Source organism: Mizuhopecten yessoensis, unplaced genomic scaffold (assembly GCF_002113885.1).
Source record: "Mizuhopecten yessoensis strain PY_sf001 unplaced genomic scaffold, ASM211388v2 scaffold4791, whole genome shotgun sequence".
NCBI classification, from domain to species: domain Eukaryota; kingdom Metazoa; phylum Mollusca; class Bivalvia; order Pectinida; family Pectinidae; genus Mizuhopecten; species Mizuhopecten yessoensis.
In genome coordinates, this window is record NW_018405723.1 from 70,576 (window position 1) to 97,731 (window position 27,156).

The following is a 27,156-nucleotide window of genomic DNA, read 5'->3' on the forward strand; positions in this document are numbered from 1 at the left end:
GGAGCTAGGTGTTAAGTCTATCCAAAATAAGTGAAGTGGAAAATATAGGTCACAGTGACCTACATTTTGATATAAGGGTGTAGCACTCCACAAGATGTAGCCACATGAGACGTTTGATGTCTGTTGGTATTCTAATACAGTGTACATGTACTGGAGCAATAGAGCTAAATGTAAGGTTTAACTAAAATCAGTCAGGTGGAAAATGAAGGTCACAGTGACCTATATTTGATACATATGAACAGAGTACTCCTTAGGATGTTTCAACATGTGAATGTCAACAAGGTGGAAAATAAAGGTCATAGTGACCTACATTTATAACAATTGCATATTGTTATAGTACATTGTATCCTAAGATTTCTCCATATATGCATGTAAAATCTAACAAAAATCAGTAAAGTGGAAAATATAGGTCACAGTGACCTACCCTGGCATTTTTGTTATGTTGATGTACAGTAAATTTTCACATATCATAATAAAATTTCTATTTTTTGTAACGGTTTAATATTTAAAGGATTAACACTAGAACAATAATCCACAGAATTATATTTTAGTTTTTTGCTAAGACAAGCCACTACACTATTTCGTAAAAATAGAAAATTGTTTCACTGAATCTATTTTCCCGTAAAATATCTCAATCATAAAATGATAAAAAAAAAGATGAAAATTTGAACAATGTGAAAAACCGCAGGTATACATTATGCCGACACCAAAATATCCCATCAACAGTATGTCAGTAATGTACCCAGAACAGTCCCTGGTTTCACCAACCTTTCGGGTGACCAATGGCTACAAAAACAATCAAGTAAGGTATATGGTCGCACGAACCTTCCAGGTGATTAGCGAATACCAAAACTGTGAATTACGATCTGTGGTCACAGGAACCCTTAAGGCGACCAACGGCTTGGCTTGGCAGTATTTGTGGTAACCTCCTTGAAACAATCAATGCGTCAAATTGTCACAAATCTGCAGTAAATCAAAATTCACTTGTCAAATTCTCAAACACCGACAATATAAATATACATGGAATAATCTCTATTCAAACTATAGAAAAAAAAAATATCATTTTTCAATGATATGATATATGCCATAGGTTTGTCCTATAGTGGGGAACACTTCAAGTTGCAACAAAGTATCTGGCCCCACGCTCAAGGATAATCTTGATTTTAAAGAAATTCCGTTAACTGAAGCTTTTCCGCAGGCAAGCATCGAGCTGCCAGTCCCTATTTTCACAGACATTCCTACACTTAAGGAAGCTTTTCTGTAGTAAAGAATTGTTCTAAAATTTAAGGCAACTTTAGTCATGCTTTCCTATAGAAAATCTTAAGTATCTACCTTAGATTAAGGAATGTTCATGAAAATGGGGAATTATTTCGTATTTTATAAATAGTGATGAAGAAGAGGCATCTGTTTATATTGTGACTTTGAAGGCTGGTTTCAGGACTAGTTCAAGTGATTGCCCTGCCCCCAATTGTGATTGTCGTGATTGCCCTCGTCTTGTTGTTGTCTTCTACTAGATGGTGCCATTCCAAACCCAGATACACCTCCACGTCTGTTCGGGAAATACTTGAACCTGGGAATAAATCAAATTTTACATTAAAATCTGAGAAAGTACTTGAACTGATTTGATGTTGTAATCAGATGAAATCCAAAAACAGGCATTACATTGAAATGAGAGGAATGACTTGAACGGATTTTACAATACAATCCAAGGAAATACTACCAGAGATGCTACACTTTAATCTGCGGAGATATTAAAACAGATGTAACATCATTACGAGAAGAAAGACTGAAACATAACTTGCATTTTATTACCCCTTTGAGAAAATCTAGGAATCTGATTGGTTAAAAAACTACAGTGTACCAAACCGCATTCGTAAATCTCAAGGGGTATACAGTCATGTCACGTGATTCTCAGCAGTAATACGGTGGAATCACATGATTTTACAAGGGGTATACGGGTCACGTGTCTTTGTATCTTGCGGCCGGGCAACGGGAGACAACTCGCATTCATCGTCTGCTTCGCTGTTTACAAAATGGCAAAACAGTTTGTCTTTGTTTTAATTATAAAAGACTCAACGGGGTAATAAATTTGTTACACAGATTTTTGGCAGGGTATGCGGGATGGTATGACCCTACAGGATTTCCTATTTCCTTCGGCCGAAATACGAAATCCTGTAGGGTCATACCATCCTGTATACCCTGCCAAAAATCCATGTCACTAATAATATCTATTAAAATGTGGAAATATTTGAACAGATGTTAAGTTTGAAACAGAGTAATCAGACGAAATTCTCCTGTAGATTTTGTTTAATACCTTATAAAATGTGGAAATATTTGAACAGATGTTACGTTAAAACGGAGGGTATACTACAACAGAATTATATTGCAATCGCAGGAAACTGTTAAACACTAAAACAGATTTTACAATACAATCAGAGGGAAGTACACTGAAACTGTGAGTATATTACAACCAGAAAAAATATCAAAACAGATGTTACATTTTAATATGTGGAAATACAAGATAGATGTTTAGTTTTAGTCGAAATCTAGATTTATACAGATGTTTATTTATAATCAGAAGAAATACTAATATAGACTTTACATTATAACCCAAAGAAATATTAAAACAGAACTTTTACATTACAGTCTGAAGAAATAATAATAGTTAAATGTAGCCAAGTTTGGGAGTTTGCTTTCCTAACCATCTTCTAGAGCAGACAAGCCCATAAACGGATTGGATCTATATTACAGGATTTTAACTTGAATGTACTTTTGACCAATTTTCTAAAATTTATTGATGCATCATATTTTTATTCCACAATTTTGACAGTTGTTCACATCTTGGATTTTTGTTTTAAAAATAAAACATAAATTTTGATATACTTACAATATGCTTGGTACAGTGAGAAAACGTGCTCCTCCAAAGTCTTGAGGATATTTAAACATTAAAAAGAAATACAGGTGTCCAACAAGGATTCCGAGCAGCTCTGAGATTCCCCTGTAGAAATAAAAATAGAATTCATTTTTCTTTTCATTAAAAAAAATGCAAAAGAACTCTTAAGGACTTGTGTACTTTTAAGGATTTATTTATTCAGTTAATACAATTATGAATTAAAGTTTATGTATTTATTTATACATGTGTTTTTATTAGGGGTCATCCCCCCTTTTGCACTAGAACTTTCCGACTGAGCTCCCACATATACATTAGAAGTAAATTATGTTTTGTTAATGATTTCCTTGGCAAAAGCCTCCTTCAGGCTAAACTGGTTGGCATTACACACTGTAGTATGTTTAACTTAACAATTCAAACCAATGTTAACTTATATGCCAGGTTAACTGTTGAACACCAGGCCACAGTTGCTCAAAATATGTTAGAACTAACTGGTTCACCCCTGAAGTCGCATTTGAACTCTTCCAATTCAAATGTTGGAATAGTTCATTATGAAATTTCAGGGGTAAATGAGTTAAACGGTGGTTAGTGATAAATTCAAATAGCTGCTAATTTGAAGCAAGAGCTTTCACTTTAAATCAATCCTCAAAACATATATCAAATATATAGCAGTGAAAAGATATAACAGATGTTTCAAATTTTGATTTTGTTGTACATGTATTCATATTTACATATTCATCTACAAAATATTGACCCCCTTCATCAAGTTGAAGTTTATGTCAAGGTGTGAGTGAGAGGGTGTTTATGCTAAGAAGAGAAGGACAGAAAGAGAGGGAGAGATAGAAATGTAGAGAGAGAAAAAATGGCTAAGTGGAGGGATCAAATTGCAGATTTGAAAGCCGAAGTCGGGGGGATTGATGCAATGTCAGGTGGCAAGGAGTTCCAGTCAATGGTTGTTCTAGGAAAGAAGGAGTATTTACGTACCTGTATTCTACATGAGAGAGTTTGATATGTATTCTGGTGTTCATGTCTTGTAAGGCGGGTTGGAGGGACATATGCATGGATATCTTTTCTGATGTTGATTTTATTGCATGTTATTTTGTGTAGTGACGTTAGTTAGCTGGATATCTTTCCTTCTGTGTTCAAGGGAATGACACCAACACTAGAGGCGTTTCTGTGTTTGTTGGTGACAAATCTGGCTGCTCTTCTATGTACCATATACCACATTTGAATTCCCCCTTACCACTGGTTAACACTACCCAACCTTTGAGCAACCAAGAACCGATAGCTGATCAGGACTGGGGCTAGGCGATATTTTCAGAAGTACATTTACCCCCTGGTACAATTCAGTGCATTTTTTAAATGCTTCATCAATAGTTGCCACAATACTTGAAATTATACAATTTCAGTATTTATTTTAAAAAATGTATATACATACCCTTGTCCTAGGATCATGTTGAAAGCCAGCAGAACCCAAGGTAGGTACATCGCCTGAAAACAAACCAGAAAACTCTTCCATCATAAGTACTAATCTACATTAAAAACTTTAAACTAACTGATGACTTACATGTCTTATACAAACAAACTGATGACTTACATGTCTTATACAAACTAACTGATGACTTACATGTCTTATACAAACTAACTGATGACTTACATGTCTTATACAAACTAACTGATGACTTACATGTCTTATACAAACTAACTGATGACTTACATGTCTTATACAAACTAACTGATGACTTACATGTCTTATACAAACTAACTGATGACTTACATGTCTTATACAAACTAACTGATGACTTACATGTCTTATACAAACTAACTGATGACTTACATGTCTTATACAAACTAACTGATGACTTACATGTCTTATACAAACTAACTGATGACTTACATGTCTTATACAAACTAACTGATGACTTACATGTCTTATACAAACTAACTGATGACTTACATGTCTTATACAAACTAACTGATGACTTACATGTCTTATACAAACTAACTGATGACTTACATGTCTTATACAAACTAACTGATGACTTACATGTCTTATACAAACTAACTGATGACTTACATGTCTTATACAAACTAACTGATGACTTACATGTCTTATACAAACTAACTGATGACTTACATGTCTTATACAAACTAACTGATGACTTACATGTCTTATACAAACTAACTGATGACTTACATGTCTTATACAAACTAACTGATGACTTACATGTCTTATACAAACTAACTGATGACTTACATGTCTTATACAAACTAACTGATGACTTACATGTCTTATACAAACTAACTGATGACTTACATGTCTTATACAAACTAACTGATGACTTACATGTCTTATACAAACTAACTGATGACTTACATGTCTTATACAAACTAACTGATGACTTACATGTCTTATACAAACTAACTGATGACTTACATGTCTTATACAAACTAACTGATGACTTACATGTCTTATACAAACTAACTGATGACTTACATGTCTTATACAAACTAACTGATGACTTACATGTCTTATACAAACTAACTGATGACTTACATGTCTTATACAAACTAACTGATGACTTACATGTCTTATACAAACTAACTGATGACTTACATGTCTTATACAAACTAACTGATGACTTACATGTCTTATACAAACTAACTGATGACTTACATGTCTTATACAAACTAACTGATGACTTACATGTCTTATACAAACTAACTGATGACTTACATGTCTTATACAAACTAACTGATGACTTACATGTCTTATACAAACTAACTGATGACTTACATGTCTTATACAAACTAACTGATGACTTACATGTCTTATACAAACTAACTGATGACTTACATGTCTTATACAAACTAACTGATGACTTACATGTCTTATACAAACTAACTGATGACTTACATGTCTTATACAAACTAACTGATGACTTACATGTCTTATACAAACTAACTGATGACTTACATGTCTTATACAAACTAACTGATGACTTACATGTCTTATACAAACTAACTGATGACTTACATGTCTTATACAAACTAACTGATGACTTACATGTCTTATACAAACTAACTGATGACTTACATGTCTTATACAAACTAACTGATGACTTACATGTCTTATACAAACTAACTGATGACTTACATGTCTTATACAAACTAACTGATGACTTACATGTCTTATACAAACTAACTGATGACTTACATGTCTTATACAAACTAACTGATGACTTACATGTCTTATACAAACTAACTGATGACTTACATGTCTTATACAAACTAACTGATGACTTACATGTCTTATACAAACTAACTGATGACTTACATGTCTTATACAAACTAACTGATGACTTACATGTCTTATACAAACTAACTGATGACTTACATGTCTTATACAAACAAACTGCCTGCTCTGTGAGCAAACAAAATATTGTATAATGTCATATTCTAAGCTGCTTTACGCAATAACTTACATGTATTTAGCCTGAGATAAGCCCCTGATGCCAAAACATTATCTCTGACTCCCGGAGAAAAACCACCGACCTACGGCCAGTACCTGGCGACTGCCCCACGTAAGTCTCTTACCCGCGACCCACTGGTGGAGGACTAGTGATAAAAGAATATCAGACGCCTTAACCACTTGGCCACCGCAGCCTCGAAAAGTGGGGTGGTAGACTTATTACAGGACACTGAATAAGCATTTCTTCATATTTCTACTGAACTGCAATGCATACATGTATTACTGGGCTCCTTTTCTGGCCTAAATTTGTTGCAGAATATACATTGTATATATATTATAGTATAAGTGGTGGTTTCAACTGTATAAACACGAGTAGTGTCTTGTTTTGAACTGAGATTCTCCTATAACATAGAGTAATAGAAATTGGGCAAATTTTAAGATAATGGGATTTCTGCCAAATAGGTCCTTTCTCCAAAATATGGAGCTTAGCAAGTATGCTACAGCTATACAGGTTTTTTTGCCACTGAGACAGGAAAATGTCTGCAAGGAACCAGTGAATCTAAAACTTTTGAAATATAATTTTTATTTCATAATATAAAATCAATATAAAATCAACATAAAATAAACGAAAATTTACGAAATTTGAATTCAAGGAATTAATCAAATATACCACACACTTACCTTAAACTGTGTTCCAAACCAGAATTGTACAACTGTGTCCTTGTTAAGCTGACACCACACATACAGAACACTTAGGACCATGGGGTCCATCAACAACTGAAACGAAAAAACAAGATATTAACACTGGTCATTATTTTTTTCTTTTCCGGTCTATAAAACAATGTATCAACCTCAAGAAAAGGCTATAAGGGTTGTACATTTGTTTAATCAACCCTCTTAAAATTATCAAAAATAAGTTTGAAGGTAAACAGTTAATTTTTTTTTCGAGTTTTGTGAAATATTTAAAGATTCTAAAAACATCTTGACAATAATTATTAAATGTATTAATATGTTACACACATTTCTCAAGCAAGAATTGTTACCATAAAAATATACAGGATAATCCATTAAGGATACCTGTACATGTACCACTGCTAGTTCTATAACTGTAACTACGCATTGGATTTGGTTTCTAGCATGGCTATATCATTAACTCATTCAACCTTAAAGACACATTTGAACTCTTCCAATTCAAAGGTTGGAATAGTTCATTATAAAATTTCAGGGTGAATGAGTTAATAATTTCATTTCTGAAAGTTAACAAATTAAAATAACAAGAGGCCCAAGGGCCTTAGCGGTCACCTGAGTTATATCATAGGTACTGGTAGCTTTATTTTATTGTTTAGATGTGATGTGGAAATCAGCATGTAAACTAAGTGAAATACAATACTTGTCATGTCATCAATGGATAAGAATTTGAAAATATTGGTAAATGTTCCCTTTGGGGCCCCGCCCTAGCCCCTGGGGATGGGGCAGGAATCCTAATTTTACAAAGTAAAACTCTCATTTACCCAAGATGATTCTGACTAAGTTTGAGCAATTTTCTGCTGAAAATGGATAAAATATATACCGAAAAGTGTTATTTCCCTATATAAACTATATTAAACGTTAACCCCTCCCCAAGGGAGAACGGATAGCTCGGGGTCCTGATATTTTCAATTTAAATAAAGCCCCTGATGATCTTTCTTTCCACGTAAAGAAAATCACTGTAGTACCTCTGAGTCTGGAGAAGAAGATTTTTGAAATATTGATTAATTTTCCCTTTGGGGCCCCGCCCTGGCCCCAGGGGTCGGGGTAGGAATCTCAATTTTACAATTTGAAACCATCTACCTCCAAGGATAATTCTCACCAAGTAAAAATAATTTCCTACAGAAAGTTGTCAAAATATACCCAAAAGTGTTATTTCCCTATATAAACTATAGTAAACTTTACCCCCTCCCCAAGGGAGAACGGATAGCTCGGGGGTCCTGAAATTTACAATTTAAGTAAAGCCCCTGATGATCTTTCTTTCCACGTAGAGAAAATCACTGTAGTACCTCTGAGTCTGGAGAAGAAGATTTTTGAAATATTGATTAATTTTCCCTTTGGGGCCCCGCCCTGGCCCCAGGGGTCGGGGTAGGAATCTCAATTTTACAATTTGAAACCATCTACCTCCAAGGATAATTCTCACCAAGTAAAAATAATTTCCTACAGAAAGTTGTCAAAATATACCCAAAAGTGTTATTTCCCTATATAAACTATAGTAAACTTTACCCCCTCCCCAAGGGAGAACGGATAGCTCGGGGGTCCTGAAATTTACAATTTAAGTAAAGCCCCTGATGATCTTTCTTTCCACATAGAGAAAATCACTGTAGTACCTCTGAGTCTGGAGAAGAAGATTTTTGAAATATTGATTAATTTTCCCTTTGGGGCCCCGCCCTGGCCCCAGGGGTCGGGGTAGGAATCCCAATTTTACAATTTTGAAGCCTCATCTACCAAGGATGATTCTGACCAAGTTTGAAAAAAATCCATCCACTGGTTCTTGAGAAGAAGTTGAAAATGTAAAAGTTTATGCACGACGGACGACGGACGACGACGGACGAAAAGCGATTGGAATAGGTCACTTGAGCAAAGCTCAGGTGACCTAAAAATCCAAAGCAGTGTTCTGAATATAAAAATGGAACAGGGCTAGACCAGGATTGGAATAATAGACCTAGTCTTCTGATCATTATAATGACATTCTTACCAACTGAGATCAACCTGGCCCATTTCAGTACCCTGTCTACGGGCCTATTGTTTATGTGGAACAACTGGTATGTCCGTTTTTGGGTATAAATCCTGACAGACCTGTAAATGTTTATGCAGGCCTTGCAAGGCTTGCACGAAAGCAGCATAATATTATTGGGTCCGACCTTATTTCGGAAACGAACAACTTTGGTCCAACCGTTTGGACCAGGATAAAAGAAAACGGCCCCAGTGGTGCTAGTAATATCCAAAATGAAATTAAGGGGAGGTAACTGCATGTAAGAAAATAATCCAGTGTTTTGCTTGCAGTGGAACAAGGATCGTTAACCAAGATATATTCTAACTATTCTTAAATCAAACTGTTTGGACTTGGGAGTTATCTAATAAAGCAATGAATACAATCATACATTTAATGAAATCTGATATACTTACAAAGATCTCACCAATAAGTCCAATTATCTGATCACAGCATGTAAGGTAAAACAGGCAATAATATATACATGTATATGCATTTTTAAAAGTAAGTTTCATCCAACTTTTAAGATCCAGTTATGTTGTCAGTTCATGATCGGTCTCACATAGCTTGGCACAGAAAGATATTGGTCAATTTATTCCTATTAAGGTCTCGAATAAAATATATACAACTGAGTATTTTAGTGAAAACTCATTAATATTTCTTAAAAAAAATGTAATCCAACACATTTTATCAATTACCCAAGATTCATTGTGTCTATCCTAAAACTGTAGCATGAAACATTGTCCAATCACAATATTCTGACAACAGGCTCACCACAAGTGCCTGATATATCACAAGTGCCGAGTCGGACACCATCAAAACAGGCTTACAACAAGAGCCTAGTCCGACACAATCAAAACAGGCTCACAACAAGTGCCTAGTCAGACACCATCAAAAAAGGCTCACCACAAGTGCTTAGTCAGACACCATCAAAACAGGCTCACCACAAGTGCTTAGTCAGACACCATCAAAACAGGCTCACAACAAGTGCCTAGACAGACCCCATCAAAACAGGCTCACCACAAGTGCCTAGTCAGACAACATCAAAACAGGCTCACCACAAGTGCTTAGTCAGACACCATCAAAACAGGCTCACCACAAGTGCTTAGTCAGACACCATCAAAACAGGCTCACCACAAGTGTCTAGTCGGACACCATCAAAATTTAAACAGGCTCACCTCAATTAAGTGCCTAGTGATCAGACACCATCAAAACAGGCTCACCACAAGTGCCTAGTCGGACACCATCAAAACAGGCTCACCACAAGTGCCTAGTCAGACACTATCAAAACATCAACCCTTTGGTCACGAGCCCGGCGTCCTACCACTAGACTACTGTGCCCCCTATATCTATATATATCAAAATAGACACACAGTAGCAAGGAAATGGATTAACTGATATTAAACATTTTTATTTTAGCAGCATTCAAGCTAGCTACACCCAACGTCTTTTAAAAGCCAATCTTGTTAGATGTTGAGTTTACAGCAATCTTTATTCTGGTCCTCATATACTCTTACATCTTAACACATATTTGACCCCTGTGACCTTGAATATGGGCGAAGGTCATTCACTTTCACTCTCTGCACCCCTGGAATGTGTCATGACAAAATTGAAGGCTCAGTGTGCGCCACCTTGTGGATGTTGGTCCAAAATGTGATTTCCCTATATAAACTATAGTAAAGTTTACCCCCTCCCCAGGGGAAAACGTGAGACCCCCGGGTCATGAAATTCACAATTTTGATAAAGCACCTTAAGAAGACTAGTTTGATCCTTTGATGTACATCAAAAGAATCCCTCAGTCGCATAACAGTAAAATTGATTGGCTTTCAAGTCAGGTGTCGCTCCTTTATAATCTTCAAAGGACATGTACAAGTATATAGCCTTCGATTGGTAAGAGACCAATCAAATAGCTAGCCGTGTGCCTTCAATTTCGCTATGACATATTCCAGGGGTGCAGAGAGCGAAAGTAAGCATAACTATTGGAGTATCGAGGATGACACTTTAACTGCAAAAGATAACTATTTTTTGTAGGAGCTGAAAAGTTAAAATTTTCAATTCATCATCAATTTGAAGATTGCCCCCATTTGCCAAACAACACACTTACTTCAATCAATTTCAAATGAAATGTTCAAGAGACTCGTGGCCTACTGGGAGCTGTATAGCAGTGAAAGGCCTCCGGAATGTCATGGTCTTCTTGCGATTTTTCAGATGGTCTTTTTGTGATTTTTAAGGGATGCATATAGCAGCTCTAGTGAAAGGCCTTGAAAACTGGTCTTGTGATTTTTAATTCAGTTTTGTTATTCATAAAATCATTATTTCCACATTTTTATGTGTGTAAAATATTCACGTTAATATCGAGCAAACCGATGACAAAGGATACAACCAAAGATAACCAGTTGAAGAGCAGCATGAAGAGGTATTCTGCAGGCTTTCCATCGAAGATACCTGATGAAGGTAAACAGAACTGATATCACAGAACATAAGACATATTTTGTATCATGATGTCATGAATTGAATAGCAAAGAGCAGTTGGACACTGAGCCTTGGAAGCTTAAATCATCTTTGAATCCAGTGGTAAGGTCAAAATTATGATATTGTATCAATGTAATATATTACAATCATCATACGATAATTAGCATGAAAAACAGTTTTTAAGTTTAGATAAATATGTATATAGGATCAATTTTGCCTGCCTGACTCACATACTAGAATATTAAGTGAAGGATATGGGTTTGAATTTACTGATTGATTGAGTGGCTTTACGTTCGCTTCACTACCGAAAAGTTTGATTATCAGAATATCTAGAAGATGAATATAGGATTTACTACTAAGATGGACTGGTTTATATACCATGTACAAAATTACATACATACCTGTCTCCAAGCGTGTTGAGTACGAATATAAGAAATATAGATTTATTAGGTAATGAAATCCATTTCCTCCCGATATAGGATAGAACAGCACAGATGTTAAGGGTCTCCAAAACTAGAAAAGAAAACAAGTCAACACTTCATACAAATACACATATACCAGGTAGATCCGTCTGAATCTATTCAAATCTGGATGAAGTTTGTAACTGATCATGAAGATCAACAATTCTTTATTATTGTCTCTGATTGGATTTAATTAGAATATAGTAGTTTTAAGTCACAAATTAGGTCTTCTTAGTCTTCCTTATCATAAAATAAAAATATTTGTCTTGTTTTTAAACGAGTGTGACAAACGCCAGCTGTGAAAAGCTGACTCCGCTCTACACTCTACATGAAATATACCTAACACCAATATAGAAAGTCATCAATAAGTTTATTTGATATATTTAAATATTTATTATTATATTAACTATAAATTGATAAGAAATATTTAGGGCGAAACAACCTAGGACAAACGGGATTTAGGACGAAACAACCCTTAGCGCGAACGGGATTTAGGGCGAAACAACCGGCTACTCTTATAAAGTTGCATCACTCTCCATCACTCAATGAAAACAAAAATAAATGAAATTGTTTTGATATTACACTTGATCTATTCCCTTCCATTCTAATTCAGTTTGCTTAAAGGACCATTAATCAGCAAAATATATTGACAATACTGTCAGTGTTCATTCAAATCAATGAAATAACTAGTATTTACCTGAAATTTATACACAACTGACTCAAAATGCAGAAATAGCCACATCGGATTCAAGATGCCAAATCGGGCCAATATTGGCACCACTACGGATCCAGTAAACCAATACTTTGTCAAAAAGGGAATCCCCCTATACCAATCGCCAATATCGTTTGAAGCCATGTTTGATTTTTAGATCAATGTCGAAAACATGCAACAAAATCTTTTCCCTGACGTGTTACCAGCAAACCGGAAGTTTAAAACTGCTGACTAAATTTTACTTTTGTATCAGTTACATCCGGATCCACTTTCACTTTCACAAAATATAATAATAATAATAATTCTTTAAATATGAAATTACAAATGCAAAAATACGATAAAAAACATTCAATTTCTTATTCATATCCTAGCACATTAGGCCTAATAACCAATTTGTTTTTATCAAAAACGTCAAAAATGAATAACGCGTCCCAGTACATAACGAAACGAAACGCATCAAAAGATATTTTTTTTATAATTATTTTTAAGCTCAGAACAAATGTTCGAAAACACATATTTCATCAATATTTTAAATAAAACAACCAATTAAAACACTAACATTCCTATTAACTCACAGAAGATATTGTTTCGTTCCAAATGTTGATTCGTAATTTTACCTTACTCTGGCGTCAAAATTGAAAACATGTCCGATCCCGCATCACATGTAAACACTGGGAAGTCTCGTTGAACTATGACATTTATGGAGAACAGACTGAGGTAGAACTTTCTTTTATTACTGAGATCGTCAAGAAAGTGCATTTTGCCAGCGTATATGATATATGTTCAGGTATGTCACTGTAATTAAAGTGTCGTGCAGCAAATCCTCCACTGACAGATCTACAGTAGAACTGTTACTGTGTGTTGTCGGCATCATCATGTACATGGATAGTTCACGTACTTGGATTAAATTCTCTCCTTGATTGTGCCAATTATTTAAATTCTACATGAGAGAGAGAGTTTTTGCTTGTGAAATAAAAAGGATTATTGATTATATTTGATGTAGTTAATATTGTCCAACTTGATTTTGGAGGTTCTAGATTCAATTGTATCTGGGTCGTTTCACCCTAAATCCTGTTTGCCCTACACGGGTCGCGATCATAATTCCCCCTTATATATATATATATATAAATTCAGTTCACCAAAGCTTGTTTCACCCTAAAATTATATCCTTTGAAGTTATGAAAATCAGTTGAAACATTTTTAGGGCGAAACAGCTTAGTGCCAAACGACCCAGGGCGAACAAAATTTAGGACGAAACGACCTTACACAGCTCCACCGATTCAAAGCCTGGTCTTATCCTGATACATTTATTCCTCTCCAATTACAGTGGTGTCAAGGGGATAAACAACATGGGCTGTATACTAATAGAATCTTCCCTTACCTTGAGGGTCAGGGTGTGACAAAGAAATCTCCAACCCGAGGAGTGATGTTTTTTGGTTGTCTAACCCGAGGCTCTGCCGAGGGTAAGACAACCAAAAAAATCACCCGAGGGTTGGAAAATTCTCTGTTACACCCTGCAAGGTAGGGATAACTATTTTTCTCCCATCCTATTATTTCAGTCACAGCTCCATCGACAGTAGTCTGCCATGTTTGTAAACAAAAACGCATGTGGGGTATGCATATCGTCATTCACTGTTAATGACATCACGATTACCGATGACACATTTTAATGACGTCACAATTGAACACGTGCTAATCGGCACGAGGTTTTCTCCCCCTAGGGGGTGACAAGCTGATCTTTCCCGGCTAAAACGGGAGACACGACATGTGAAGGGTTGGAGAAAGTATTGTCTTCGGGCATGGAGATTAAGAAAAATAAGCAAGGGAGATGTGTATATATATATATAGTGTGTGCCTTGGTCAGATGACATGGAGATATATAGCTCAGTTTATTAGTGTCTAGTTATAGTTCAGAGGTCCCGATTTTGAATCCTTCAAGTCTAGACCTGGTCCAGTTGTATTTATGCATCCTATAATTGTTCAATGATCATTACCTTATTTTTGTTCTATACTTTATATATAATATAAATGATCATGACTGTCAACAAGTAAAATATCAAGCATGTTGAATAAAATGGAATCTGACGAAATAAATAAAATGGAAGAAAACAAGACAAGGATAAAGTACATATAATTAATTATAAGGTAACAGTGCACGTGGTACTGATGATCAACATCTCAGATGTTTGGACATGTACAGACTTACAAATAATTACTTCATGATCAGAAGCTTATATAGTTATTTAGCCACTGATGAAGCAGTAGACCAGATTCAACATTAACATGGAGACTGCTGGTACATACTATCCGCTCAATTTGTTTTGAAGTAGGAAATACTTGTGATAATGAGAAATGCACAGAGTCAAAAAAAAATATGCTCTGACATGCAGGTGACATATCTATAGTACATTTGTAACTCAATTTTATAATTCCAGATCTGTGTCAGAATGAGGATGGTATATGTACATGTACACAGGAGACTGACATAACGGACAACAGATATCACTTCTACAGGTTTGGGTGATTTAGTGACATCATACACGATGCAGTCACTTGATGTAGCTCATAAGGCTAATGGGAAAATCTGGCATCGTAAGCCCACACCATCAGCTGATAATGGGTAAGCGTGATACAGTAATGTTTTTAGGATTTTTAGCTCACCTGGCACGAAGTGCCAAGTGAGCTTATGCCGTGGCGCGTCCGTCCGGCGTCAATATTTTACTTAAACGACTTCTTCTTAATAACCGAAAGGCCCAGGAGTTGATATTCGGCCAGTAGCATGCTTGGTTGAAGGGCTACAAAATTTGTTAAAATTAATGACCTTCACCTATTTTCAAGGTCACAGGGGTCAAATATGTCAAAAACTTTAAACATCTTCTTCTGAATAACCAAAATGCCCAAGGTGATGATATTTGGCCAGTAGCTAGCTGAGATGAAGGGCTACAAGTTTGTTCAAATGAATGACCTTCAAGCATATTCAAGGTCACAGGGGTCAAATATGTTTAAAAACTCTAAACAACTTCTCCTGAATAACCAAAATACCCAGGGTAATGATATTTGGCCAGTAGCTAGCTGAGATAAAGGGCTACAAAGTTTGTTCAAATGAATTACCTTTACCCATATTCAAGGTCACAGGGGTCAAATATGTTTAAAACTTTAAACAACTTCTTCTGAATAACCAAAATGCCCATGGCGATGATATTTGGCCAGTAGCTAGCTGAGATGAAGGGCTACAAGTTTGTTCAAATAAATGACCTACACCCATATTCAAGGTCACAGGGGTCGAATATGTTAAAATCTTTAAACAACTTCTCAATAACGAAAATGCCAAGGGTGATGATATTTGGCCAGTAGCATGCTCAGATGAAGGGCTACAAAGTTTGTTCAAATGAATGACCTTTACCCATATTCAAGGTCACAGGGGTCAAATATGTCAAAAACTTTAAACAACTTCTTCTCAATAACCAACATGCCCAAGGTGATGATATTTGGCCAGTAGCTAGCTGAGATGATGGGCTACGAAGTTTGTTCAAATGAATGACCTTCAAGCATATTCAAGGTCACAGGGGTCAAATATGTTAGACACTTTAAACAATTCTTCTGAATAAACAAAATACCCAGGGTAATAATATTTGGCAAGTAGCATGCTGAGATTAAGGGCTACAAAGTTTGTTCAAATAAATGACCTTCATCTATATTCAAGGTCACAGGGGTCAAATATGTGAAAAACATTCAACAACTTCTTCTGAATAACCAAAATGCCCAGGGTGATGATATTTGGCCAGTAGCATGCTGAGATGAAGGGCTACCAAGTTTGTATTAATGTATGACCTTAAATCATATTCAAGGTCACAAGGAGCAAATATGTTCAAAATATTTCAACAACTTGTTCTGAATAACCAAAAGGCTCAGGATGTTGATATTTAGGCAGTAGCATATGCTGGGATCGAGGACTACTTTGTTTGTTAAAGTGAATGACACAGGAGTCATTTTTTTTTAAATCTTTAAACAACCTCTTCTGAATAACCATGGGTCCCAGGATGTTTATACTTTGCAAGTTGCATCCTGAGATGAAAGGCTATACAATGTGTTCAACATAATGACTTTGTTCGACTTTTAATCACAGGGTTGAAAGGTTAAAAAAATAAATAACAGGGTCTTTTGAATGAATTTTAATCATAAATACTGATATTTTTCCTGTAGCTTTATTTTAGATCACTTTTAAGGTTACAAGTGTGAGTTTTATACCAGGTGAGCGATGCAGGCCCATTGGGCCTCTTGTTTTAAGTCCTGACCATAATTTTTTTTAAGATGTTAAATGGTCCCATTACTAAGGCAAAAGTTACACTTTGCATAGTCGGATTTTCGCCATCTGGGTGAGATCCGATTGGAAAATCAATATTCCAGACCTCAGATATTTATAATCTGTGTCCCAAAAGTCATAGCACTATATATAAGTAAAATTACATGTTCATGTTATGTTTTGTAGACATTTCATCCCTCGATCCCAATCATATTATTCTCAAGTGTTCTATGTGAATCATAATTGATTCTCATAAGTAAAAACATGGTGTCTATGTTTTTACTACAGCTCAAAGAGAAACCCGCTTTACACTGTACAGAGTACATACTTTCACAATGCATGGCAGCAAATTTAATGCAACACACGATCGCAAGGGTACCAGAAAACATATTGTCTTCATATTCACAGTTATAACCTAGGTACTGCCTACTGGATAACACGAAATGTTCTTGGATACTTTCCTTCGTGGTTTGAAGCTATTTAGATCATTTCGTGGTACAAACTTTCATGGATATCCTATATTAACAAACAGTAGGCATGCATATGTATATCATTCAAATTTGTTGTATTTATTTTCGTGGTTCAATAGCAACCACGAAAACCAAGAATATTTATACACAACGAATATTTCATGTTTTACAGTATAGTATTGCTTTGATCCATATAGGTTGATGGTCAGCATCAATCATAGTCAGGCTGGGGGCCTTTCCCAGTCCAGCCGGAATGTCCGATTTCTTCATACTGCGTTTGACGGCCAAACGGAAACCTTTGTGGCCGGGGATCACCAAGGCAATGTCTACATATTTGACCTCAACAAAAACAGGTAAGATAGATTTTCTTTGGTGTTGTTTTGTTATGATTAATAAATTTATCAATGTTTAGTCATTTTACTTACAATGTATACATATGTTGTTTTATTAACACCAGTCTTTATATGAATGTGTAATTATATTTAAATGTATTGGAAAATATAAATTAAACATAATCATATGAAAGTGTTTTTTTTAAATATTGCGCATATTTCCTTTGACATAGTGCAGGTTATTATAATACATACCATTCACTGTTTATTGGTACTTAAGTTTGTATTAAAATATTAAAGATATATATATTTTTGTAGATTTTTCCTCGGACAGAAGACGGGACACCCCTGTACTGCTGTAGCGTTCAATCTCCGTCGGAAGTCAGAGTTTCTTGTCGGCCTGTCAGATTACTCCCTCAAGTGCTTTGACTCAGGTGGGTACTGCCGTGCATATATAGAGCTGTCACGATACACTTTACCCACGATTCGATACATATCTCTATATTTGTACCACGATTCGATTATTTCGATTCAATACACCTTTATTTTAAAATATAAACAAAATGAGATATATAAGCCGTTGATACACGGGAACCCAAAGTGTTTCCACACTTTTGATTTGAAGCTTGCCAGAGCATCACAAATTTTCATTTCCTTACCGGGGTCCGCCATTTTGTTATGAATACTTTGTGAAAATTGTATCATCACAGCCGATTGGCTGAGGGTTTAGAGATCAGCCAATGAAATTGAAAGTCTCACAGACGTTTCGGCTGAAGCGGCGTACATTAATATTCAGATCGTGACGTAACGAAAATCCAGAAAAATATATCGTGAATCGATTCGAACATAAATAATCGCGGTACAAGTGCATCGCGGTGAATCGTGGTGCCTCTATTGTCCAACCTTCCTAACTTTAGTGACTTGAAGGTATATAGCAGTCGCTTTGTTTGGTTGACTGTACGTTAGCTAGTGTTAAAGTGCATTCATGAACACCTAAATCAGTACATATATTGCTTCTGATTGACTTGAGATTTTGTTATGAAACATTATAGGTTAGCCTGTCCATGACCAGATGGTGTGTTGCATTAGAGTATTAGCTTCTTAACTTCTTTCCACAAATGTCAAGATCACGCCAGGGGGTCAAAAATCAAGCAATGTTTGTACGGATGATAAATTTCTGATCACTGCAAGATATTGTTACTTATGAAACTTCATAGACGTTCATGTATGTAATGCATGCCAAGTGCCAAAATAAAAAGGTCAAATTGAGGGTCAAAGGTTATCGACTTCTGATTGCCACAAGATCTCATTATGAAAAATCAAAGATGCACATATCATGACTAGATGGCATGTGCTGTAACATTCTCAGGGCTGTGCCTCAAAGGTCAAGGTCAAGACAATGGTTCAAAGGTCAAGTCAGTGAAATGTTTGAACAGTAACTTTTGATCACCGATGTTATGAAACTCCATAGATGTGCATTGTTATGACTAGATGGTGCCTCATGTAATATCCAAGACCCATATTCCAATGGGTAACATGAGGGGTCAGAGTTCAAGTAATTGTACTGTTTGTTTGACCCATGGGCCAGGGATACTCACTTGTTTATATATTGTTTTACAGCAATTTTTGTTTGTTTCAATAGATAATTTATGTGAATATTATTGTTTGTATTTTCTACAGATACTAAGGAAATGGTGGCCTGGATGAAAGGTCATGAGTCTGCAATCCGAGACATTTCTGTACACGCCTCGGGACGATATGCCCTAACCACCTCAACAGACACCGCCCAACTGTGGGATCTCGACACTTTCCAACGTAAACGCAAACTGAACATAAAGGAAGATGTTGGCATAGTCCAGGTTTGTGTGCTACAAAAATACATCCTTCTTTAGAAGGGTTCCAAAGGATCTAGTATGTGCCTTTTGATTCTTTAGGGTACCACAGGATCTGGTAATGGGCCTATTGCTTCTTTAGGGTTCCACAGGATCTGGTAATGGGCCTATTGCTTCTTTAGGGTTCCACAGGATCTAGTAATGGGCCTATTGCTTCATTAGGGTTCCACAGGATCTAGTAATGTGCCTATTCCTTCTTTAGGGTCCCACAGGATCTAGATCTAGTAATGGGCCTATTCACAGTGGAATATATGCCTTGGACAAAATTGCTGAAACATCACTTCAATCCATATCTGAGAAACTGTCAAACATCACTGTCAACATTTGTCTTTTACTTTGATATTTTTTCCACATTTATTTTCTTTCCATTAGTAAACTGCTTGGAATGTTTGATAGAAAGTCCAAAACTAGGGGCAAGGAAAAACCTTGTTCACTTGCCAATGGCAAAATCCAGTCTTCAAGACGAGTGGAGTAGTGCTTTTCCCTGCCCATGAAGATGTGATGAAAATCGCAATCATTCCTTACCCTAATCATAGAACTGCCAGATGCATCACTTTGTGCTAATGTATAAAAGCAGCCATATTTATGATCAGTTAAAGAGATGTCAGTAAAATAATCAATTTAAGGGATTTAAGGGATATTAGTGAAAATTATCTGTAAGAAATTTATTATACAAAAGAAATGTGACAGGACAAACCATTGTGATGCATTATGGGAATTATTTCATGTTGTAGGTGTTCTTTTTACCTCTGAGCAATGTAATCATAACTGGCTTCAAGGACGACACGATATTTGCCTGGGAGTCGGACACGTTGAACTGTAAATACCAGTTACCGGTGCCCCCTGGCAAGAGTCCACATTACCGAGCCTTCACATCTACCAAGTAAGTCAATGACTAGGTGAGGGTTATGACTCCTCGTAAATGGGTCTAGTTACGCATGTGTCATACCTCAAAACAGGATACTGTCAAAGTGCTTCTTTTTGTGGTTTCTCATTTTCATGGATTTGCTAAAATGGTCAATTTCACAGGATCTGATTTTTGCAGATTTCAGGTTTACTTCAGAGCTGTGATAAGTAAGGATGGATTACTTTGCTAATTATTAACCTTAAATTTGTGGATTTCATGGAAAATTTGAATCTTGCAAAATACAACAACTTTTACAATATTAAGATAATGTGTCTTCATCTGAGGTCAATACTTGGTTGAAAGATTGTTGTGTACACATATTTTAGTAGCTTGTACTATATGTTTATATATATATACTGATTTTTATGAAGAACAAAATGGATATAAAGTAGAAAGCAAAAACGAATTTGCTTTTTTTGGTCCATTTTCAGCAAAAACTTTAATGAAGCGATGAAGCAAATATTAGAATTTTATTATAAATTGTGGTACAGTATTGTGGATTTTTTTTTTTTGCATTTTGCATTTTGAAAAATCGCTATTTTTGAGGACATTATTTTATGGAAAAATGAGTCTAAAGATTTAATTTTCATCATGAACATATCCTTACAAGATGTGATTATCCATTGTGAAGGTCAACAATTAAAATTTATGATTACATCATATTTTGACATTTACAGTTATCGAAGTTTGTATTAGTGATATCTTAGATAAATACCAAAATTATGTCATTTTGAGTTTTTGAGTGTTGACGATCAAATATAGTGCAAGTTCACTTATAATAGGTACAAGTTTAGCATGAATCTCTGTACAGTAGCTACAAATGTTTCAAATGTTTCAAACAGATTTTAATATTCATAACACGATTGACTCGTACATTTGCAAAAATGTAGCATGCTTTATTAATTGTTTATTTTTATTTTCATTCTTTAATCAGGGATGGACGGATTCTAGCAGCAGGAGGAAAGTCCCGATTCATCCATCTCTGGGACCTGGACACCCACAGACTTCTACGCATCGTGGAGCTGCCGGTCAAGGTGACTGCCGTCCGTCAAATGGTCTTCCTCCCAGACAACTTTGATGCTGGAGCTAATCAGGTTTGTTGTTTACTTAGAAATTGTGTGTGTTACACTGCTTTAAGAACTATCGTGAATAGAGTTATGCTACAATACAACGTGTCAATACTCTCCTGGTTGTGTTGAATAAACTGTACAATTTTTTTTTGTGTGGTCCTGAACTTTTCGGCGGATCTTTTTTTTGCCAATTTCAGGTCTAGTGGCAATGACATAATGTATTTCAGTACAGATGAATTAGTTTGTCATTAATTTCACAGGATGTTTTAACTTTTATGCATGGAAAAAATGCTAATGTGAAATTGCAAAAAATTGAAATAGCCGAATGAATTAATGCAATCATTATCCAGAGTGTTGGACTTGTTTTGGTCACATGTTACCCAGATTTTGATGTTATTTGTGTTTTCTCCAGGTCCTGGGTGTTCTCAATCAAGATGGTATTGTACGTTTCATCAACATCAACACATGCAAGTTATTATTTGATGTGGGAAGTATAGAAAACAAGATCAATAACATCAATGTGAGTTCATCAGGCCGCCACTTAGCAGCAGCCATGGAGGACGGATGTCTGAATGTGTTTAACCTACATGCAATGTCGTCTGAACTCAACAAAGTAAGCTTGTATGTTATGTATAAACTATATCAAGTTTACTCGCTGAACTCAACAGGGTGAGCTCACTACATTATGTATAAACTTTATCAAGTTTACTATCTGAGCTCAACAAAGTAAGCTTACTACATAGTGTATAAACAATATTAAGTTTACTCTCGGAGCTCAACAGAGTAAGTCTATAGCTACTCAATTGTGTATTAAATATACTAAGTTCACTCTCGGAGCTCAACAAAGTGAGCTTACTACATTGTGTATGAACAATATTAAGTTTAATCTAGGAGCTCAGCAAAGTAAGTCTGTAGCTACTAAATTGTGTATTAAATATACTAAGTTCACTCTCTGAGCTCAACAAAGTGAGCTTACTACATTGTGTATGAACAATATTAAGTTTAATCTAGGAGCTCAGCAAAGTAAGTCTATAGCTACTAAATTGTGTATTAAATATACTAAGTTCAGTCTCTGAGCTCAACAAAGTGAGCTTATTACATTGTGAATAAACAATATTAAGTCTACTGTCTGAACTAAATATTGTCCGTCGTGTATTAGGAAACTTAATAAATCTGTTGAGTATATTGGCAACTTTTGTTTATCATATACTGGTTGGACCAGAGTTGATCGTTTATGAAATAGGGACGGACCTAGTGATTTTGATGTTGTTTTTCTGGTGAGACTTTTTTAAAACAATTAGGCAAACTGGTTGGTTTGCATTAACCAACAGGCCCATTGTTTATGTAAAATGTCTTCATTCTTTTGTGTTACCCCTTAATATAAGTAGTTTGCGAAAATATGATAACGACGATTTGTCTTAATTTTTACAGCAAGGTTACGGGGATACCAGCATCTTAGCTGGTCATTGATTTACACATACCCTGCAACGCTCCTTGATGCATTGTTATTGTATTTTTCAGCCACCTGCTCCGTTAGTGAAGGTCGTCTCTGGTAACAAAATGGCCGACACCTCCACCAAATCCATACTGAAACGCAAGGGTAAAGGTCGCGCAGGGGGAAAGGAGAATAAGATGGCTGGTGAGCTCAAAGAGGTAGGTTGTCCATTGTACATGTATTACATACAATAATAAAGGAATCTCAACACCACAAGGACATATTATGTTATTTACTGTCTAAATGTTTCGGCCTGCTATGCAGCCTCATCAGGACAAAGGCAGCTAAAGCCTAATGTACAGTTATGACGTAAGTAGTGTTTAACAGTTCATCCTGTTGTTTCTGGGGTCTCGCTATCGGTGGCCAAGTGGTTTAGACGTCTGACATTCATCTACCACTAGCCCACCACCGGGTCACGGGTTCTAGACCGACGTGGGGCAGTCAAGCCAGGTACTGGCCGTAGGTCGGTAGTTTTTCTCCAGAAAATCCGGCTTTCCTCTACCACCAAAACCTGGCACATCCCTAAATGACCATAGCTGTTTATAGGACGTAAAACACAAACAAACCATACCAAACTGTTGTTTCTGGAATATTTCGTATATGGCTGAATGGTTCGATTGGTATAGCAAGCCAAAACATGTAGACAGCAAATAACACAAAACGTCATTGTTGAGATTCCTTTATTCATTTACTATGTTTATTAGTTAGGAACTCTATAGAGTCCACTTTGGATCCGGACTAGGACGTTACCGCAAAGTTCTACATAAGGAGTGTAGGATCACCAATTATTTGTTATGTATTACAAAAGTAGGAATGATACATCTTGTAATGTGTTCAAACTTAAATGTAGACTCATATATGGACACTCATCATGGAAAAAACACTGCAGATCTATCAGAGATGTTTTCATCATGATTCAATGACATGTATTGAAGTGAGAGGAAAATGTTATCTGTAAAATTACTTTTCTTCGTTCAGTATCACAAATCTTTTCTGATTACAAATTTGTCACGATGTCAAGCACTAAATATGAAAGTTTTCTTTGTCAAGATCTGGTCTATTAAAATTTTGGTATGTCTTTAAGAAAGCTGTATCACATAGACCTAAGTCTTTAGTGTCTAATATTCCAGATTTCCAAGACCTTTTTGACAGTAAATTTGTATCATGCTTCACAGTTCATATTGATTAACCAAGCCTTTTTATGCCTTTTCAAATACAAAGTTATTGTAAAGTATTTATATTTCACGAGGAATATTTTTGTATTTATTGACAATGAAAGTTTATTACAAAATTTCTCAAACATAAACTTAGTCAGACCTTGTTAACAAAGTGATGTGAACATGCTATTGTTTGTTTTGTGAAATAAAACCCTTGTTAGTCATGGTTTTAAGCACAACCATGAAGATCATATGATTTACAGTATTAAAAAGTCAAGGGATTTTACTTACCTGGTACAGAACTGAGAAGCCTTTGCTTAATATCACTTCTCATTTGTCAAAGGAAAACATGATATTAACAGGAGCATGACATTAAGAGAAACCATGCTATTAACTGGAGCATGACATTAAGAGAAAACACGAATTTAACCTGAGCATGACATTAAGAGAAAACATTGTATTAACCAGAGCATGACATTAAGAGAAAACATTATATTAACAGGAGCATGCCATTAAGAGAAAACATTATATTAACAGGAGCATGCCATTAAGAGATAACATTATATTAACCGGAGCATGACATTAAGAGAAAACATGTTTTTCTGACCATTCCAGATGTCAAAACTAGGAAGTGACCATATTTAAATGTCCAAGTGATATATTTTACAAAAAAGATAAATAAAATTAAAAAAATGTAACTGACACTGCTTTTTCTCTATTAACAGTAAAATGAGATTCTTTTATTTATTTCATTTAATACGCAGCTATAACACTTGTTAAATTCCATTTGTGCTCTACGATTGTACATGATCAAAGAGGTCTAGATCGACATGTAGCTGTCGTCGGCTGCTAGTCTATATTCTGTTCCGAATTCAGTCGTAAAGAAATTGAATGTCATGTTGGTACAAATTTACCTTAATCTTTTTCAATGTAACACTAACTCTAGCCCAAGGAGTAGTGATCATGAAGCAACTAACCTAACTGGTCCTTTAGACTTATACAAAAATATATGTTATCACAAATCATTTGATAGAAGAATTATAAAAATAGGACATTCCTTTTTCGAAACACAAAATTGAATTTATTGCATGATAATCTTTAAAGAATTCTTAAAACTTCATCATATCTTTATGACAGTAGTGATTTTTTGTCCTTCCAGTCAATTAGTTTTGCTATTTTGAGCCAGAGATGTTTTTGAATGAATTATTGGACTAGTACCATTGACTTGGGACTAAAAAGGGTCTCTTCAACTAGTCCTGTGTACTACCAAGCATACAGTGGATTATACTTAAATCACTTTTTGGGTTTTTTCCCCAATTTGATCGAAAGAATCCCTGTTGAAAAAACATTATAATTATTTCCTAATTAGATGCATACCACAGAATTAATTATACAAATCATAAAAAAGGACCCATTAACAACAACAGATTCTGAGAAAATGGTGACAGTGTTTTACGCTATTAGTTATTCCTGTAAAAATAATAAAGCACGCAGCAATACCAAAAATATATAATAATAAAAAATCCCAAAATTTTGATTTGTAGATACATGTATCAGCATCTGACTCTTGAGTTTTCTCCCATTTCAGATTGAGATTCCAGAGAGATTAAACATGGAAAGGTTGACAGCCATACTGAAGGGGTACGGAGAATACCCGAGCAAATACCGTATGTTTATCTGGCGATCAGTGCTACGGCTTCCGGAGAACCACACTGCTTATGCAGCCCTCGTAGACAAAGGCACGCACCCCTCATATGTCAATCTACAGGAGGACTATCCCATAAAGAGTAGGAAGCTCCTCAGAGTCCTACAAAGGTAGGTTCAGGTCATGTGACCCTTGTAGATCCTTAAGAAGGGCCAATGAACCCGTCTTCCTCAATAAAATTCCCTATCTTACATTAAACACATGAGGCTCCCCTATCTTATAGTGCTATATCAGGCTGTACAGTTAAGGATCCTCGTACCACTAGGAACAATGTAACAATGAAATGGATTTTTTTTTAACTTATTCACCCCTGAAGACACATTTGAACTCTTCCAATTCAAAGGTTGGAATAGTTCATTATGAAATTGCAGGGGTGAAGGAGTTAGTGGCATGACGAAAGATTTAAAAATATTTTTTTGAAAAGAACACCATACTAAGGGCATATTTTATTGAGGGGGAAAAAGGTTTTTTTTTTTTTTTTTTACCCAGCTGTGGTGTTGTTGTTCATCTGTTCTTTTTTTTAAGTTTTGTGAAAGTTTAAGAAATAAAATTGGACTAGAAAAGGAATTGAGCCCTGGGCTTTCAGTCACATCATGCTCTAACCAGCTGAGTTTCCTAAACAAGGGGTAGTGTAACCTGTCCAAGTCCTGCCAAAGTTACATCCAAATCAAAATTAAGGAAAGGTTGCTGTTTGTACAAAGTCTCTAGTGTTTCGCTAGCAGTGAGACGGGGATCTTTCAATACTCCCAGTAACTATATCATGTCTGATTATTTTGTGTTTTTGTTATTTTCAGGATCCTGTCGGCACTTTCCCATTGGTCCCCGATTTTCGGAGAAACTCAGTATCTGCCAGTGCTCGCTTTCCCATTCGTCAAGCTCTTCCAGAACAACCATCTAGTCTGTTTTGAAATCATTGCTACTATCATGGGTAAGTAGAAATGGAGTACGCTGTAAAATCACACTGGAATTTCATACTTGAAGTATTACTTTTTGTCACTTAAAACATTTAAAGAAAGAAAATAAAATAGTTTTTCTTGTTTCAAATTCTGGGACAATAGATCTAAAGCAGCTCTAGTCC

At 35.7% G+C, this 27,156-nt stretch overlaps 2 protein-coding genes across 3 annotated transcripts in view; one reads left to right on the top strand and one right to left on the bottom strand.

Annotated features, from left to right (window-relative positions):
* Nucleotides 1–662: 662 nt before the first annotated feature.
* On the bottom strand, nt 663–13,005 carry LOC110449690 (derlin-1-like). Its single transcript, XM_021496715.1, has 8 exons — nt 12,733–13,005; nt 11,976–12,087; nt 11,483–11,547; nt 9,519–9,545; nt 7,044–7,139; nt 4,329–4,381; nt 2,888–2,998; nt 663–1,570 (listed from the first exon to the last, which is right to left on the bottom strand). The coding sequence occupies exons 1-8, from the start codon at nt 12,889–12,891 to the stop codon at nt 1,441–1,443; spliced, it is 753 nt and encodes a 250-aa protein (XP_021352390.1). The 5' UTR covers nt 12,892–13,005; the 3' UTR covers nt 663–1,440.
* Nucleotides 13,006–13,370: 365 nt separating this feature from the next.
* LOC110449691 (TBC1 domain family member 31-like) overlaps nt 13,371–27,156 on the top strand; it is a 42,897-nt gene continuing 29,111 nt past the window's right edge. The window contains exons 1-11 of one of the 2 annotated variants that reach the window (XM_021496716.1): nt 13,371–13,534; nt 15,183–15,367; nt 17,718–17,873; nt 18,171–18,286; nt 19,533–19,711; nt 20,479–20,627; nt 21,586–21,745; nt 22,134–22,334; nt 23,243–23,374; nt 25,962–26,188; nt 26,873–27,006. In XM_021496716.1, the coding sequence (XP_021352391.1) occupies nt 15,291–15,367; nt 17,718–17,873; nt 18,171–18,286; nt 19,533–19,711; nt 20,479–20,627; nt 21,586–21,745; nt 22,134–22,334; nt 23,243–23,374; nt 25,962–26,188; nt 26,873–27,006 (1,531 nt within the window). In that variant the 5' untranslated portion in view covers nt 13,371–13,534; nt 15,183–15,290. The remainder of the gene's footprint in view (nt 13,535–15,182; nt 15,368–17,717; nt 17,874–18,170; nt 18,287–19,532; nt 19,712–20,478; nt 20,628–21,585; nt 21,746–22,133; nt 22,335–23,242; nt 23,375–25,961; nt 26,189–26,872; nt 27,007–27,156) is intronic. The other variant, XM_021496717.1, reaches the window with a different exon arrangement.